The sequence below is a fragment of the Gymnogyps californianus genome, chromosome 1, assembly GCF_018139145.2.
Source record: "Gymnogyps californianus isolate 813 chromosome 1, ASM1813914v2, whole genome shotgun sequence".
NCBI classification, from domain to species: Eukaryota; Metazoa; Chordata; class Aves; order Accipitriformes; family Cathartidae; genus Gymnogyps; species Gymnogyps californianus.
This window is the reverse complement of record NC_059471.1, coordinates 58,876,998-58,893,991: the sequence shown is the minus strand read 5'-3', so window position 1 is coordinate 58,893,991 and position 16,994 is coordinate 58,876,998. Positions and strand designations below refer to the sequence as shown.

The window sequence follows — 16,994 nt, the reverse complement described above, 5'->3', positions numbered from 1 at the left end:
GGCAAAGGAGTTATTAAAAAGATAGTTGCAGAACAGCAAAAACTGGGTTTTTTTAAAGACAGAAAAGGGGTCTGATAATGCAGTTACTATATGTGAACCAGCTGGTGTCTGCTTTGGAAAGGAAGATAGATAAAATTAGAGGATTGTCTTTTATTCTTAGTTTCTGTCGTCAAGTTTATTGCAGTATAGAAAAATATTAAATGCATTACACTTACAAACTTTTATGCATGCGTTTTTGTCATCAAAGACTGCCTTCCTTGAATTTTAATAACAGATGTTAGTGCATGTTGTAATATTTTCTTTTAACCAAATGCTCTTTTTTCCCCCTTAGTCTAGAAAGCTCGGGAAAATCTTGTATTTAAAGAAAATGTTACTTTAAATGACAAATGAGAAAATTTGAAAACTTTCTTTGTTTCCCCTCTCCCTGTCAGATTATCTATATCTTCTCTAAAGTAAATTTTCTGATATATTTTAGTGTTATAAACCATATTAAATATTGTATCTGAATTTGTTTCTAGCTGTTGCGAAACCAGAGATTTTCCGCTTCCTTTCATCATGCAGTTGAAACAGTTGTTAATATGCTAATGCCACACATCACTCAGAAGTACAGAGACAATCCAGAGGCTTCAAAAAATGCAAACCATAGCCTTGCTGCCTTTATAAAAGTAGGTACACAAGTGACTTGGGCTCTGTGGTTACTTTTTCAATAATACTGCTTTTTCATGGGTTTTGAAGGATCTTAAAGCTAACTCATAATAAAACTGAATGTGCATAATGCTTTTTAGATATAATTCTATGTCCGAGTTAAAATGCATTGAATTATAATTTGCATCTTCTGTAATCAAGAAGACGTCTGTTCAAAAGTTTGATATTTTTTTAAAAGAATTTATATTTTATCCAAAATGTATTTTGATTTTTCTTCTTTTTTTTCTTTAAAAAGATCATCTGGGTTACCTTCTAATCCTACGAAAGCTTCATATATTAAGTAGTGTTTTACTTGCATGCATTTTATGTAGACAGACTTTGTGTCTTTCCTTTTTCAGCCAATAAGATCCAGCAGGGAGAAAAAAGGATGGGAAATAAAATCGTAGATAAAGCTGCTAGTGGCATGTCATTTTCGTTTCTGTCAAGATTAGAGTTGTTCTCTTCAAACTGCTTTTTATTTGCAATTTGTTTACATTCTGCACTCTAAGGGAAAATTTGGTATTCGTATATGTATGCATATGTTTAGTTTGCTTATTTTATTGGTTTTTTTATATTCAAACTGAAATATCGATAGTGTGTTTGGAAAATAAACTTATTAAATACACAAATATAAATACTGAGCACTGAGACAGTACTAAATCAATTCTGTCTTGGTTTTGCTTGTTTTCCCCAGAGGTGTTTTACTTTTATGGATAGAGGCTTTGTTTTCAAGCAAATCAATAACTACATCAGCTGCTTTGCCCCAGGAGATCCAAAGGTACTCAGTGTTTTTAAACAAACTGTTTTTAGGAGTTGCTTCTTCTTGATGCATGTGGATAGAGTCCTGCATTAAGTCTTCAGACTTCTTCCTAGTTACATTAGAAGTTCCTGTGCTGTGCCTAAAGCTTCCCCCCCCCATCAAATCACTTTTTCATATTTTGATTCCCATCTTCAGGTGCAACTTTACCACCCTAGAGCATGTGTATTGTGACAGTGGTGGGGGGTGGGCGTGCAATACTAAGCAGAAATTTTAAGCATGAATGTGAGAAAGGCTAAAGTTGGAAGAGTTTATATCTGATAAGTTTCTGTACATTTACTGTAGTGGTGAAAGCATGTACCAGATGTCCAAAGAATTTCTTCTGTGGGTCCAAAGTTTTCCTACATCAATACATAATATGCTAGTAAACTTAAATAACTTTGGACAACAGGAACAATAAGTAGAACTATATCCAGTTGTCAAGTATGAATTATACTGGAATTATTTTATACTAACATATGGAACTTTGATGGGTCTATATCCCTCATACTGCAAGACTGAGAGAAATCACCCTTTTGTGTTAGAAAGCTGTTTTTAATGTGTTATTGAAATCACTGCATCAGTTGTTTAATTTATACTTTAAAATTATTTTTGCAGACTCTTTTTGAATTCAAATTTGAATTTCTCCATGTAGTCTGTAATCATGAGCACTACATACCTTTGAATCTACCAATGCCATTTGGAAAAGGCAGAGTTCAGAGATACCAAGGTAAATTCTTCCAAAGAAGTGTATGGTGTATTTCTTAGATGTCACCTTTTTATTATTAGACGTGTAGACTGTGTAACTTCAGGTCTATGAGATGCTGGAAACCTCAAAATTGTTAAATGGAAGCCTAAAGTTGTAATCCTTTCATTTAAACTTGAAGGAATAGTTTAGGTAGCAATCTATCTGAATATCTAGTCATTGAAAGATATGGTAAACTACATCCTTGACTCTGCCTCCCTCTCCTGCTATGATTATTAAGTTTGCTTTTTTTCATGAGTTAGCTTTTAATTCACTAGCTGCAGAAGCCTGCAACACTCCTGTAGGCAGGTGTGCAGTGTGAGGCTTGGTGTACTTTTTACTTTTTTTCGTATACTCATTCAGGTTAAAACGTTCGTATATTCATTCAGTAGGTCTGTAGTCCAACCTCCTGCTGAGGTCACCTCAGGCCTTCCCTTCTCCAGATGGAACAAGCTCAGTTCCCTCAATTTCTCCTTATAGGGCATGTGCTCCAGCTCTCTAACTACCTTGGTGGTCCTTTGCTGAACTCACTCAAGTTAAGATCCGTCTTGTACTAGAAGGCCCAAATAGTACACACAGTATTACAGATATGTCTAACAAATGCCAAGTAACAGGGAGTAAACATTTCCATTGATATACTGGCTATGATCCTGTTGATTCAGCCCAGTATGCTGTTAGCCTTCATTGCTGCCAGGATGCCATGCTAACTCCTGTTGAAGCGACTGTCCACCTGGACCTTTAGGTGTTTTTCAGCAGAGCTGCTCCCAAGCTAGTCATTCCACAGCTGGTACCATTGCAGGAAGTTCGTCCATCCCAGGTGCAGAATTTTGCGTATGTCCTTGTTGAATTTAATTGATATTTCTGTTGACCCATTCCTGTAGAATCTAGATTCTTCTGAAATGCAGCCCTGCCATTGAGCATATGGACTGTACCCCATCCGCAAACTCCATGAGGGTGCACTCCATCTCCTCTTTCAGGTCATTGATGTAGTAGTATTAAGTAGGATAGGCCCTGGGAAACTCCTCTTGTAGCTAGTCTCCAAGTAGAGTACAAACCATTAACTACCAACCTTTGAGCCCAATAATCCACCTAGTTCTTTTGCACATTCAGGTGTCTATTCATCTAGACTGTAATGTCCCAGTTTGGATACAATGACCACATGGACATCTGTTGTTCTCCCCTTATCCACAGATCTAGTGAGTTCATTGTAGAAGACAGGTTAGTCAAGTGTGGCTTACCCTGTGTAAATCTATTCTGGCTGTACCCGGTCACTCTATTCTCTTTCACTTACTGAAAAATGGCTTCCAAGAGGACTTGCTCCATGACTTTTCCAAGGACCAAGTGAGGCCTGTAGTTCCCTGAATTATTCTTGCCCTTTTTTGAAGATGTGTGCAATGTCTGCCTTCAGTCGTTGCAAGCCTTCAGTCATCTCAAGGTCTCACTTATGGGAGACCCCTGATCGCCATGGCTTAACAAAGGTGATAGTGAGTGGTCTTCCAATGATATCAGCTAACTCTCTCAGCATCTCATCTGGTGCTGTGGATTTGCATGACTGGAGGTCTCTCGGGAGACCCCTGACCTGATCCTCATCCACTGCTGATAACTCTCTTTCTTGAAGTTAGTCTCTAAACTCTTAAGGCTGGGGAACCATGGCAGTGAAGGATCAAGTAACGAAGGTATGGAGTTCTTCAGCCTTACCCAAGTTCACTGTCTCTAAATCACAGTCCCCATTCAGCAAATATCCCATGTTTTCCTTATTCAGGCTTTTAATGCTAATGTAGTGGTAGAAGCTGTTCTTGTTGCCATTGATGTCCATTACCAGTTTCAGCTGTAGCTGAGCTTTGGCTTTCCTGGCACTATCCCTGCATACTTGATCAATACTTCTATATTCCTCTTTTGTAGCTTGTTCTTGCTTCCACCTCATGTGCATCTTTTTATTTTTTGCACTGGAGCTCAGTCATGAATGCTCTATTTAGGCCAGCTGGGCTCCTGGTCCATCTAACCTTGTGCCAAAACAAATAGTACATTAGCTATTGCATTTGTGGCTGTGAAGGCATTATTAATTTCTTCCAGACATTGAACTGTAGCAGACATCAATAAGCAGAGGTGAGGAAGGTGCTTTTACAAGTAACAAGTAAACCTGCTTAACATTTATATTTTTGTTGATTAGGATATTTTTTTCTGAAATATTTATTCAGTAGACTCTGCTGGCTTAGTAAAGTTGAGCGTAACTAATTAACTTTTTCATCAAGATGGCAGAACAAGATTTGGGACTAAGAGCTGGACAGCTACATAGAACTTGTTTCTGTCTTTGGCTTTTTCAGCCTTCGGGAGTGTCTTGAATAATAACACTGCATAAATATTTCCATGGAAAAGGGACTGTGAGTTGTTGGTTTAGGGATCCTAAGAAAAGAGCAAAACTAGAAAAAATAGTGTTTCTGATTACACAATAAAGAACAGTGTAAAATGCTGCTCCCTGGTGAACTAGGAGTTTGGCCAGGAAAGAACCTTTATCAGAAGTGTTTCTAGCTGTGTTTTGCTGTCTCAAACAAAAGAGAACTTGGGTGATGATGTTGGCTCTTAAGTGAGTTACAAGAAGGCCTGTAGAATGTCTGTGCTGTCTTATCTATATTTCTTTCTGACTTAATGGATTCCCTTACTGGGAGAGTTCTTTGAAAAATTAAAGTGCTTTGAGATTAGCATCTGTTTTTGGATTACTGTATTGAACAATGACAGTGAATATGAGAAACTCTTGAACACCTCCTCAGCTGAGATTTTAAACATATATACATTCTAATAAATAAGATCTTCAAGCTAAAGTTTCTCGTAAGCTGTCATATATTCAGTACATAAATGAACTGGATTATTTTATTACACAAAAAAATTGACTTTGCTGTGTCAGATGTGCTGGGTTTTTGTGTGTGTGTATGTCTATAATATCTATATATCTATATGGGGCTTAGTATAGAATTACAGTTAGTTACTACTAGAAATACTTTATGAAATAAAATTGCATTGCAGTGATTTAAGCACAAATGTTCAAATAAAATGTTCTTTAATTCCAATTCTGTTGCAATCAACACTGAATATATAAATATTTCTGGAAAACATAGTATTGTTTCATTGTAGCAGAAAAATTGCCTACTGTATTACAATGCAGGTCCAATTTTCATAGATTCATTTAAGTTATGTTGTTTAAATATTATTGTGTCCTTTTGTGTTCTGATATATTGAGAAGAAGTTGCTTAATCTGGACACGTGTGTTGCAAATGCAGTCTCTTCCTTACACTTTTACTACACACTGCAAATTTTTGGGACCATTTTCTTAGAGAATATCAATTAACCAAGATCGCAGTTGTTAGCAGGCTTTGTAGTCTATATTCGTAATAGATACATGTGTAAGATAATGAAGAAGGAACTTAAAACTGCAGTACAGAAGTAGAAAACCTCTTAATCCGTGTTTTGCTTGCAGTCCTTCAAATTTACTAACCTGGGACTGAACCACAGACTAAAAATTAAATTCTACTTCTACCATACAACTAAGTTCCTGAAAGATAGAGTGTGCACAACCTTTAAAATTGGTCTGTAATACCTGTACCTTGGTCCAGGTAAATTTAATAGGAACACTTTCGAATATTGGACAGTATTTAATTTTTTTTTTTTAAATAATGTATTTAGATTTCTCCAGCTTCTGTTGATTGAATATACATCATCAGTGTCTGTTTAATAAATGCAGTGAATTGGGCTAGGGACATTTGAATAAATACAATTACATATTATACATATATGAATATATATGAATTTGTCAATAATGTTGGAAACATTTTAGTTCAGCCTTAAGTTAATTGATAAATTTATTTAAATAATACTGTTCCTTACATAGAACTTGTACTTTACTTCCAGACCTTCACCTGGACTATTCATTAACTGATGAGTTCTGTAAAAATCACTTCTTAGTGGGACTGCTTCTAAGGGAGGTGGGCAATGCATTACAAGAGTTCAGAGACGTGCGGCAGATTGCTATTAGTGTGCTCAAGAATTTGATGATAAAGCATTCTTTTGATGATAGATATGCTTCCAGGGTAAGTGTATTGCTATGCTAGTAGTACAAAATAATAAAGATTAAGTGTGCACACATACAGAAAGTTTTCTCTTTCACAAAAAACTTGTTAATTTGCAGTAACGCTATTTCTGTTCAGACTGTGATGAAAATATGTATGAAAATTGTATCAAAACCAATCTGAAAATCCTATATTTTTACCAAATGAAAGCAAAAAGCACCTTTTAACATAATTACATGTTTATTACATTTTAGCACAGTGTAATCTAACTGCTGCTCTTAAAGTAATCAGATTTTTACGAATGTTTTTAAAGCTCTTATTTTCATTAAACATTAATGAATTTTTTTGTAATTTAGGAGTGAATAGCTTAAAAAAAAATGGTGATTAAAAATGAAATCTGTGATTTGTTAATGAACTGTTAAACTCTATTTAGAGCCATCAAGCAAGAATAGCCACTATGTATTTGCCGCTCTTTGGACTGCTCATAGAAAATGTTCAGCGAATCAATGTTAAAGAAGTGTCTCCATTTCCTGTTAACCCTTCCAGCAATGTGAGTGACCATTTCTATTTGGTATTCTGAATTATTTTTATCATAATTTATTGGTAATGTGTATATGAAACACTGCATACTTCTGGCAAACAAAGAGTTTCGTGAGGTTCAGAATTCTGCGAGTTTGTTCTCCTTGCTTTTTCTGAGCTTAAAAGCTTAGTTAACCTTTATCGTTTTGGCTGCAGTTTCTCTTGTCCAGCTAAGTTATGCCTAACATAATTGGCTAATTTGGTCCTACGTACACGTTACAGTGCCCTTATTGATCTCTTCTTGAACCTCTGAAGATTTTTGGAGAATGCTAGGCCACACAAATTGCCACAGCATCATTCTAATGCCATGTGATTATACTGCCATATAACATCTTGCTTTTTCTATATCTCTGGTGCATGTGCCTATATTTCAATACAAACTATAGACCACACAGTATTGGACCCACTGCATCTTTTTGAGTGTTGTAAGAGCAGCAGCCAAAGAAGCTGAAGAAACAGTGTATTTGAAATAAAAAATATCAGTTGTTTCTGCATTTTAATGGCCCTCCATTTGTATCTGTTACCCAGTTTTGATACAATTTCTGTGAGGGTAGTTTTCATTAAATTGTCTCTGGTTTCTACTCAAAAATCACCCTCTCTTTAGTCTGCCTGCCAGTTTGTATAAACAGTTTGCCTCTATTTTTGTAGATCCTGGCATTGGAGGCACTTACACATACTTCATTTTTATGCAAGAGGATACTCCCCTGACATCTAACATGTAGAGAATTAGTTATGTTCGCTAAAATCCCAACAGATTCGGTAGCTGCTGTTGCTGTTCAGCAGAAAAGATTGTATATTGGTGGTAGATTTTTTTTTTAAAATCTTATTTTTTCAATTCAGTCCAACACTGAAATAAATGGACCACAAAAAAAATTTATTAATTTTCTAGAAATTAGAGAAGAATTTTTAACCTTAAAGGAGTGTGCTTTTGGAACAGCTGTAGTGTAAGAGGGCTACAGGAGAACGAATTCAAATAGAATTTGTGAAGGTGTATATTGATATATTATAGTTGCATACAATTATTGAATCTAAGATTTAATTATTAATGTATTTTATTTTTGTCCATATCTTGCTGTGTTCCATTTGGTATTAACAAAGAAATTGACGATACCCTTCCAACAAGAGAAATGTTTGGGTGTTTGAAATAAAAGTAATTTGAGTCTTTTGGAAATATCTGTTTTCTAGTGTTTAAAATTCAATGGAATATTCATTTCTTCAATGTTTCCTGAGGTATCTTAAGTTTTAGGCTATCTCAAGCTTGTGCAAATACCTGAACATCTCATTCCATGATTTTGAGCATATTTGATAGAAATTAAAATTTAAGACAGAAATATGTAACAAATACTGCTCTAGAAGATAAAGTATGTCATATTCATTAAGTCCATAGTGTTGGAAATCAATAATCACATTTTCCTCTCTTTTCCAAACAGAGTGCAAAGGATGATGCACTTAATTTGCCAACTGCAAGTCAGCTAGTAACACCACAAAAATCAGGAAACACATTGGATAATAATCTTCCTAAAGATGTATTTGGTGTTATCTCTGGCATTGGTAAGCACTTATAAAATAAGTAAAAAAGGAACCAGTTTCCTTTTTCATTTGTTACCAGAAATAATTGTTCTGTGTCCAACTTTGGTTGCTTTCTGCATATATACTTGAATGTTACAACTATGTTCATTAACAGGACCCTAATGCAATCAACTGTTCAGTGTGGGTTAGAATTCACAGTCTGTACATGAAATCTTTCTTTTGGGATCTTTTTGGTTTTGCTTTTCTTTTTGGAACTAAAGCTATTTCCTGCAGAGAGCTGCTTTTTCCCCTGTCAAAGGTGATAGTTCTTGTCTTGCTGCAGAGAAATAGGAGACAAGACTAGCCTTAGTCATTTATGGCAAGAATGCTATAATCCATGATTTGGTATGTGATGTTAGAGACTACCTCTAAGTGGAGTGCTGCTTGTGCACACCTGTGGGCATCTTCCTGTCTGTCATCTTAATGTGTTTTTCTATTTGTTGTTGTCTGCTGTAATTAGTTGTGTCACTTACTAGTCAATTAAAAAAAAGATGAAAAATAGGGAAGGGGAGTTTTTTAAATATACGTGCTTCTTCATGTGTGTATGTATTGCTACATATGTTTTTATGCATGTGTATATGTAGTTGTACTAAGTCTGTGTGTATGTACATACATATATATAATTTGAAACTCTAGAATAAGTTTGTCTTCATTAAAAGTAACTAAATGGAATTCTTTGCCTTCTTAAAAATATATATACATATATGGTGGTTTTAGAAGTCTGACTAAACTATGGAGTGACTTTTTTCAGTATATGTATTGTTTGAGATTTTTGTATTGTTTTGGGTTTTTTTAGCTTCCCCATACACCACATCAACTCCAAATATTAATAGCGTGAGGAACGCTGACTCAAGAGGCTCTCTTATAAGTACAGACTCGGGAAACAGTCTACCAGAAAGACAGAGTGACAAGAGCAATTCTCTTGACAAGGTAAAAAAACCAAACCAAAATAAAAAACCCAAAGTGTATTCCTAAAATTTCATCTTAATTCTCATAGGAGTTAACTTTTCTAATCTCCATTGGGAACGGGCTTTCTAGAATAACTATAGAGCAGTATTTTACATAAGTTTTTCTTTTGCAAAATAATTATCATATGAACTCTTTTTGCATTGCATTTATTAAGCTGTTTTGCAGAAAATACAAACAGATTTTCAATGTAGAGACATAAGCAAGCAGTTGTTTCCTTTGCTAGAGAAAGGCACTAGATGAAGTGCATTGAATTTCGCTTGAGAGAACTGAATTCTAGTTAGGACAGCTTCTTTGATTTTGTGGAGACCTTCACTCCATCCTGTTCTATACACAATATACGTAGCATTTTTTAAATGTTGAAAAACCAGTCGCTGTGCTTTCTGTAGGTGATTTCTTTTATATTAGTTTGACTTTTCTAAATCATTTCACTTTAAAGCTGTTACAAATTAGGAGCTCTGGCTGCAGTAGCTATGAGGTATTCAGTCATGTCTTTCTAGAGCTTGTGTTGATACTGATCACATTTCATTTTCTTAGATCTTGTTGTGCAAGTCACAACATGTTAACTTTTTCCCCTTGACTCTGACATGCCTTCGTGTGGCAGAGAGAGAAGCTTCTCAGAAGGCACTCTGCTCATGCTATGCGCCCTAATGGAGAAGAAGAAGAAAATTCTCACCCTGCAAAGAAAAACCGTGTTACTATGGATTTTTCACTTCTGACAATTCCAGCTTTGCCAGAGAAAATTTTGCATGCTGCTTTCTCTCTTCAGTTACAAGAAGTATTTGGTTTTTGTGCTTGGTATAGTTAAGCTTCTGAGTGAAGTGTGTGATCAGTAGTTTTGCCACTTCTTTGCAACAGTTGAATCTCAAGCCAAATATGTACAATCTAACCATGTAAAATACCTTTAAATGCCAAACCTGGAATAGTTCATGTACGTGATTTAATTTAAGCATAAAAATCCAATCAGCTTAAATATCAGCAGAATTTTAGTCTCAGGGTCTTTAATATAAGTAGAACTAAAAAGTCTTCTTTGACATTGACCAAGTAAATAGAGAAATACCTTGTGCATACACTGTTGCTAAATGGCAATGCTGTCATCTATTACGTAGTTGTCATGTTGTTAATTACTAATGTTTAGTGTTTTTACCAAGTAAAAGGGTTTTCAAAGGAGTCAACATCCTTTGAAAATTCTACTCTGGTCTGCCAATTTAGGTAATACAGGATTTATGTTTTGCATGCTGTTAATATTTTCCCCAAATAATACTTAATCCTGGCTTCTTATTCGTTGCTTTCCAAACTTTCTTTGTAGTAGATCAGTGCACGTTATCTTCGAGTTTTTGCTCATTGCTTGATATCATTACTGAAGAGCCATGTTTTTGTTTTAATTTTCTTTCAGAATAACCTGTAGAACTATATTTGTGGAATCAGAATTGGCTGGAAGTATATCAGTTTCTATTTTAATATGTGCACACTTTATAGGTTATTGACATGATTTTAAATTAAGCTTGTGAGTAGCTATAGTCCTAGTTTTATCCATGTACATGTTCAACTATTTTAGAGGGAATATTATCTAGTGCTCCGGACAGTATCCGAAAGTCTAGGAAACTCAAATTCTGTTTCTGCTCTGCCACCCATTAATTGCCTGCTCTATTTCAGTATCCATAAAGCTGTATAGTAGCACCTCCTTGTTCACCGGAGATATTTCAAAGATAAACAGTTGGTGAGGTCTTTAGAATCTGCAATAATCAGGCTTATATAGGTATCCATTTCCTCCTAAATTACAGTAACTTCTGGTTACTATTAATCATAGTTTCATGTTCAGTTTCACTGCGCATCCATTCAGTGGCTAGTATGTGACAGATTTACACAGATTGTTTTAGGACAGCAGTTCTTCCTTTTACACGGAAAGCGTTAAAGGGCTCAGCAGTCAATTGATGTGTATGCTGTGAAATGTTACCTCATGGATTGGCGTGTCTCCTGCTTTCAGTGAGAAGTGTTCCTGGAAGGGTTGTTCTACCCTTGAGGTACGGGCACCTCTCACTTTGTTTGTGAAACCAAGTGCCTTTCTCCCTTGAGTGTATGTTTCTGTTTTTATTTTTTCATAATTTTGATATGAAGGATTTCTTCCAACACTGGTATGTGTCCTTAAAAAGGTCATGGAGCCAAGATGATCCAACTTTCTTGTAGAAACCAAAGAGTTGCACAGTTCAATTGTACCAGACTGTTGACTTTACAGAAAACTTACTAAATGTCTGGTTCATTTTCCATTTGCATAAGTGGCCTCATGTTGGAAGTGAGAATTAGGCACTAAAAAAGGCATAATTTATCCTTTAAACAAACATTTATATAGTATATCTGTAGAAGCCTCAGACTGAGGATTTTGTAACACTTGATTGTGTGGAAATTATTCTTTTACAGATGTCTTTGCCTAAAGTTCAATTTATATATTAACGCTGATTAACTTCCCACAAGTGTAGGAATTGTATAAACAAATGAAATAGGGAGAGAGTTTTTTTTTTTTTTTTTTTTAGGCAAGAGCAAGTTATTTATCAGTAGTTAATCTTCTAGAATGCCTATTATTGCCATTCACGTATGTTTTACTTGAGGTTCTTACATCTTTAAATGGAAAGAATTTTGTAGAGGCAGGTCTGTCCACAGTTCAGCATAAAGTTTCTTCAAAAGCAAAGGAGCATATATGTATCACCTAACAGTAGCATTTATTTTTGAAGTATTCCATCTAAGCAGAAAGGGGCATGCCTGATTTCTACAATGTGGGTATCTACATATAATTAACTTGATTAATAATCACTGTTAGGTAACTTTTCCTCTTACTCCTCCCTCTGAGGGAAAAAATCATACAAAGAAGGAAATAAAAGTAAACAAAGGTAAAGAGGCTTAATTTGGTATACTTCATGTGTGTAATGTGTGTTTTAGTGACCTGTCGCTACATGAAACATTTTTGTCTCCATTCTGAGATCCTTTTTCTGTTGCAGGAATTAATAAGGCAATTTAAAACATTTTAGTTTATTTTCAGTTCAAGAACTGTTCAGCCAAAATATGTGTTTTCTTTTCAGAACCAACAGAGCAGCACTTTAGGAAGTTCTGTAGTTCGATATGACAAACTTGACCAAGCAGAGATCAAAAGTCTGCTCATGTGTTTCCTTCATATTTTAAGAAGTATGTCAGAAGGTAGGTAATTCCACCTATTTTTCATAAATTTGAAATCATGTGTTGGATTTATGCCTGTGATTTTAATACCTTTTCAAAATCAGCAGAATATTTTAGGTGTAGGTACCATGTTGTGCTGCGTTTTACAAATGTGTGTGATTGATCAAATTAAACTCTGACTGAAACCTTGTAAGCATGAAATACTCATTATTCCTTCAAAGTGTGAGGCTAACTAAAGGACTTGGTAAGAAAGCGAATATTTGTGTGTGATTGTACCATCTGGTTTTGAAAATGGAGGTGAAGAAGAGTTCATTGATCAGTAGAAGAGTCTCGGGCTAGTCCATTCCTCCATTCTGCAGAACTTCCTGTATGACAGGGAACCAAATGATTTGATCGCTGTGTATATTTCCATTTCTGGAATGGGGATATTAGTGTTTCTTCATTCTCCTTGGATGTTTGTGAGATGATCCATTGAATTTTTGAAAGAATCCTATTATCCTGGAGAAGGTTGTGGAGGTATAGAAATACTGCATGAATGGCAAACCTTAATTTTTTACTAGGATCATACAACTCAGAATCATCCCTATCCTTGATCAATATTTTAAAAAGAGGGCAAGTCCCTTTTGGTACAAACATTGAATTTTTCAGTTTGTGCTAAACATATCAAAAGCAGGTAATTTATTTTCTGTGCCTGTTTTGATGTTCATTTCTAAAAATCAAGTTTATGTAGTACTTGAACTCTAATTTATTACACCACTTAATCAAGGATAAGAATTGAAAGGTTAATAAGAATTCAATATCCAGTCACACCATTAGATTTTCATGTAATTACATCGATATTATTTTATGTATTTTAATTACAAAGATTAATAAAACTCAAAAATATCTTTTTCACTATTTTACACTTTGAAATATGTCAGAATTTCTAGGAAATTAAAGTTAAAATTTACATAAGCACAGTGAGGATTTTTTGGTCTCAATTCTCCTGGAAAAGAACAGGTGTCAAATAAACTTTGCCACACATCTTTGTAATAATTTTGAATTTGTTAGCTAATTTTGAACATTTTTGGCAAAAGAGACCAGGTCTTGGCTATGTAACTACAAGCATTGTAAAAAATATATAGCAATATTTGAAATCTGTGCCAATAAAGAAAATCTGAAACCTGTGCTGAAAAACTGTCCATGGTAAGGCACTGTAAATTAAAAAAGAAGAAATCATAAATTTGAATTTAAAAAATATTGAGACCGATCTATAAAGAAGCAGGTTATAGGACTAACAGTCCAAAGTATTCTGAAGTCTTATATTTTTAGAACACTGTAGTCACTACTGACTACACAATTATTACTATTTAAAATATGAAATTGTATGGGAATATTATGGATTAATTAAAAGCATATTGTAGAAACTCATTTGGAGAATTGATATGCGCATTTGTATAATCAACTTCAAGGAAAACTTTAAATAGTAATAGTTATCTGTACCCCACGAGCCATTTTTAGATTCTCTGAATCCTCATTATCTGATGTTAACTCTTCTACTTAATATTTTTGTGTGTTTGCTGCCTTTGTCTTGTTTTTAATATTTTTCATTTTCCTAGATGCATTGTTTACGTATTGGAACAAGGCTACAAAATCTGAACTCATGGACTTTTTCACGATTACAGAGTAAGATTTTTGTTGAGCTTGTCATAAAATCATATGTTTCGCTATGCTGTTAAAAACATGAGTGTGGATATAAGTGTGTATATATGTTTTTATTTGTCTGTTTGAAAAAATAATGCCATCTTGGTCTGTTTAGAAGTCCTTAACTTGACGTGCACAATTGCATGTCTGTCCAATTCCATGATAGTTTCTGGAATTAGGCGATACAGAAAAGATCTCAGGGAGTTCCTAAACAGCAAGTAGTGCTCAGAATGTTGCTGTGCTCATGGAAGAGGAACCAACTGTCTTGTTACCTCTCTGCATTAAAATACATCTTGTGATGTGAACTGCTGAAATTATGTGGTTGCATATCAAAATTGGTTGAATTGCGTAACTTCAGAAACAAAGGGGTATGAACCGTCCTCCTAGCATTCCTCTTGTGTCTTCTGCCATTCTGTAAGGGAAAAGAATAGGATGAATCCAGTATTTGTTATCAATGGCTACACTCCCTCCCTATGCACACTTAGTGTGTTTGTTCATGAGAACTGACTGATGCATTAATAAAAAGTGAAGAAAGCGCTGTTTGCTTGAAGTGGTATGCCACAGAAGCCTTTCTATTTGCCTTGCTTCTTTCGCGGGACTGCTTTCCTTTGTTCCTGTAGTAGAGGCTCAATCAAGGTAATATCAGTCGTTAATTGTGTTGTGGAATGTGCTACTCAAGGTCTGTTTTGGGAATATAATGTAGATAGTGTTTTAACTCATCATTTGAGTACATCTGGCATGATATTGATTGTACCAGAGACAGAACTGAACAAGTAAATGAGCCTGCTTAGACTCTCTGAAGCCTGAGGCGTAAACTGTACAGAATCAGTGGTGAACAGTATTTTGCCATTAGATACTTCTTATTTAAGGGTTGGATAGGATTGGTTTGTGATCAAATCGGTAATCTCAAATTACTAATTATCAAAGAAGATTTCCATCACAATAGCAGTATATGGAATACAGACTAAAATTTCCATCTCATTAGTGCAGTGAATGATATCACTGTTCCGTAAACTATAGCAGGAACAAGGCTTATAAAAGTCTACCTCTTCCAATTCTAGGAGTATTTTGCCAATGCAAATAACATTCATTTTGATGATGATTTTTATTAATACAGGTCATAACAGTAGTTTCTCATTACCTCGGTAAGACAGTGTTTCTGGTAGGTAGGTACTCACCGTGCAAAGAACTTTTCTGAAAAAACTTAGAATCTAAAAAAGACAAGAAGATACCAGAAAGGGGAATTGAGGTTAGTCTGCAAATAGAGTGACAAGTTTGAGAGAGGCAAACACCATTCTGACTCTGCAGTTTGGAGACAGCTAATCTACTTAAGGTCTGAGTACAAAATGGAGCTGAGTTGAAGGGACTATTTTCCAGTCTTCTCCCTCATTCACAACTGGCACATGGAAGAGAGAGCCTGAAAACTGGCTTTCGGTTTGGATTTACACTTTAAAGAAGAACTTTTAGAATATTCTTACCCAAGGGACAAGGGAAGCTGCATTAAGTGTTCTGAATTATCAGGATAATTACTTACAGTGGGAAAAGTCAAAATCATTATTACAGCCTCCATTCACACCATTTTTCTTGATTTGAAAGTGTGACTTCTAGTTTATTAGTCATCAGTGTTGTGTACTTACCAGTTGTGAAGACAGAAGCACCTGGCAAATTAGGTTATACTTTCAACTTTCTTGCTGGATCTGAACCAGTAGTATGATTCTTTAAAATATAACATCATATTGAAATATAGATTTTTTTTATTTTTTTTTTTTTTAACAAAAAATTATTTTGGGGGATTTGCCTCTATCATCATCTTTTTGTAAGAGCAGATTCCCTTTAGAAAATAGTTCTGTCAGAAACCCTGTTGTTGTTATACTGGAATCTGGAGACCTTAAAAAAAAAAAAAAAAACAACCCAAACAAACAAAAAAAACCCACAACAAAAAAACTCCTCAAAAACAACCACAAAACAAAAAAACCCAAGCTGTAACCAATAGAGTTTAGGCCAAGGGGGAAAAAAGCAAAATGTATTGCCCTTATTTTGAACCCTTATACACATTTTGCGAATTATGTGTATATATGTAATGTCTGGTTTTCTCTTTGCTTCTGTCCTTCATGTTACTTGTCCTGGATTGGTGTTCTTTTGTAAATAACTGTAACTGTGGGCCTCATTTCACATAATGAAATTTCGTCTGTAGTAGTTGAGGCTAAACATTTCTCTTCTATAAATATTAAAAATCTATACAAGATGAACCACTTGAACTCACTGTTTACAGTTTTCTAAGGTGGGGGGTTTTTTTGCCATTTGGCCCTTCTACCTTGTCACTGTTAGACTCACACTAGCTGTTTTGATTTAGAGTGTTGAGATTGGTGTGCTCTGGAGGCAGCCTTATGTGCCTTTTGCTATTTGCAAAATCCCAATTTGCCCAAAACAACAACTATCTGTGACTGATTTCAGAAGAGCCATGTTTACCTTTTCTTGGCCTGGGGACTGGAAGGGAATTTTAAGGGTGGGAGAAATAAAGAACTTTTATGACGTAAGAGTTGAAAGTTAAACAAAAATAAAAGTTGAATAATTCCAATGTACATAAATCTAGAAAAGATTGTTTTAAGTGTTGCTTCTCTGACTTGTGTTCTCTGCAGAGTATGCTTACATCAGTTCCAGTACATGGGAAAACGATACATAGCCAGGTACTGTGTGGAATTTAAATTTCGCTGTCTTGTTCACTAAGAATAATAGTGTGTAC

General features: G+C 35.0%; 1 protein-coding gene across 1 annotated transcript in view; it reads left to right on the top strand.

Moving 5' to 3' along the window:
• DOCK9 (dedicator of cytokinesis 9) overlaps window positions 1-16,994 on the top strand; it is a 118,437-nt gene that overhangs the window by 68,258 nt on the left and 33,185 nt on the right. The window contains exons 28-37 of the mRNA XM_050915435.1: window positions 519-665; window positions 1,379-1,462; window positions 2,099-2,210; window positions 6,129-6,307; window positions 6,720-6,836; window positions 8,296-8,416; window positions 9,231-9,364; window positions 12,475-12,589; window positions 14,167-14,233; window positions 16,891-16,938. Coding sequence (XP_050771392.1) covers window positions 519-665; window positions 1,379-1,462; window positions 2,099-2,210; window positions 6,129-6,307; window positions 6,720-6,836; window positions 8,296-8,416; window positions 9,231-9,364; window positions 12,475-12,589; window positions 14,167-14,233; window positions 16,891-16,938 — 1,124 coding nt within the window. The remainder of the gene's footprint in view (window positions 1-518; window positions 666-1,378; window positions 1,463-2,098; window positions 2,211-6,128; window positions 6,308-6,719; window positions 6,837-8,295; window positions 8,417-9,230; window positions 9,365-12,474; window positions 12,590-14,166; window positions 14,234-16,890; window positions 16,939-16,994) is intronic.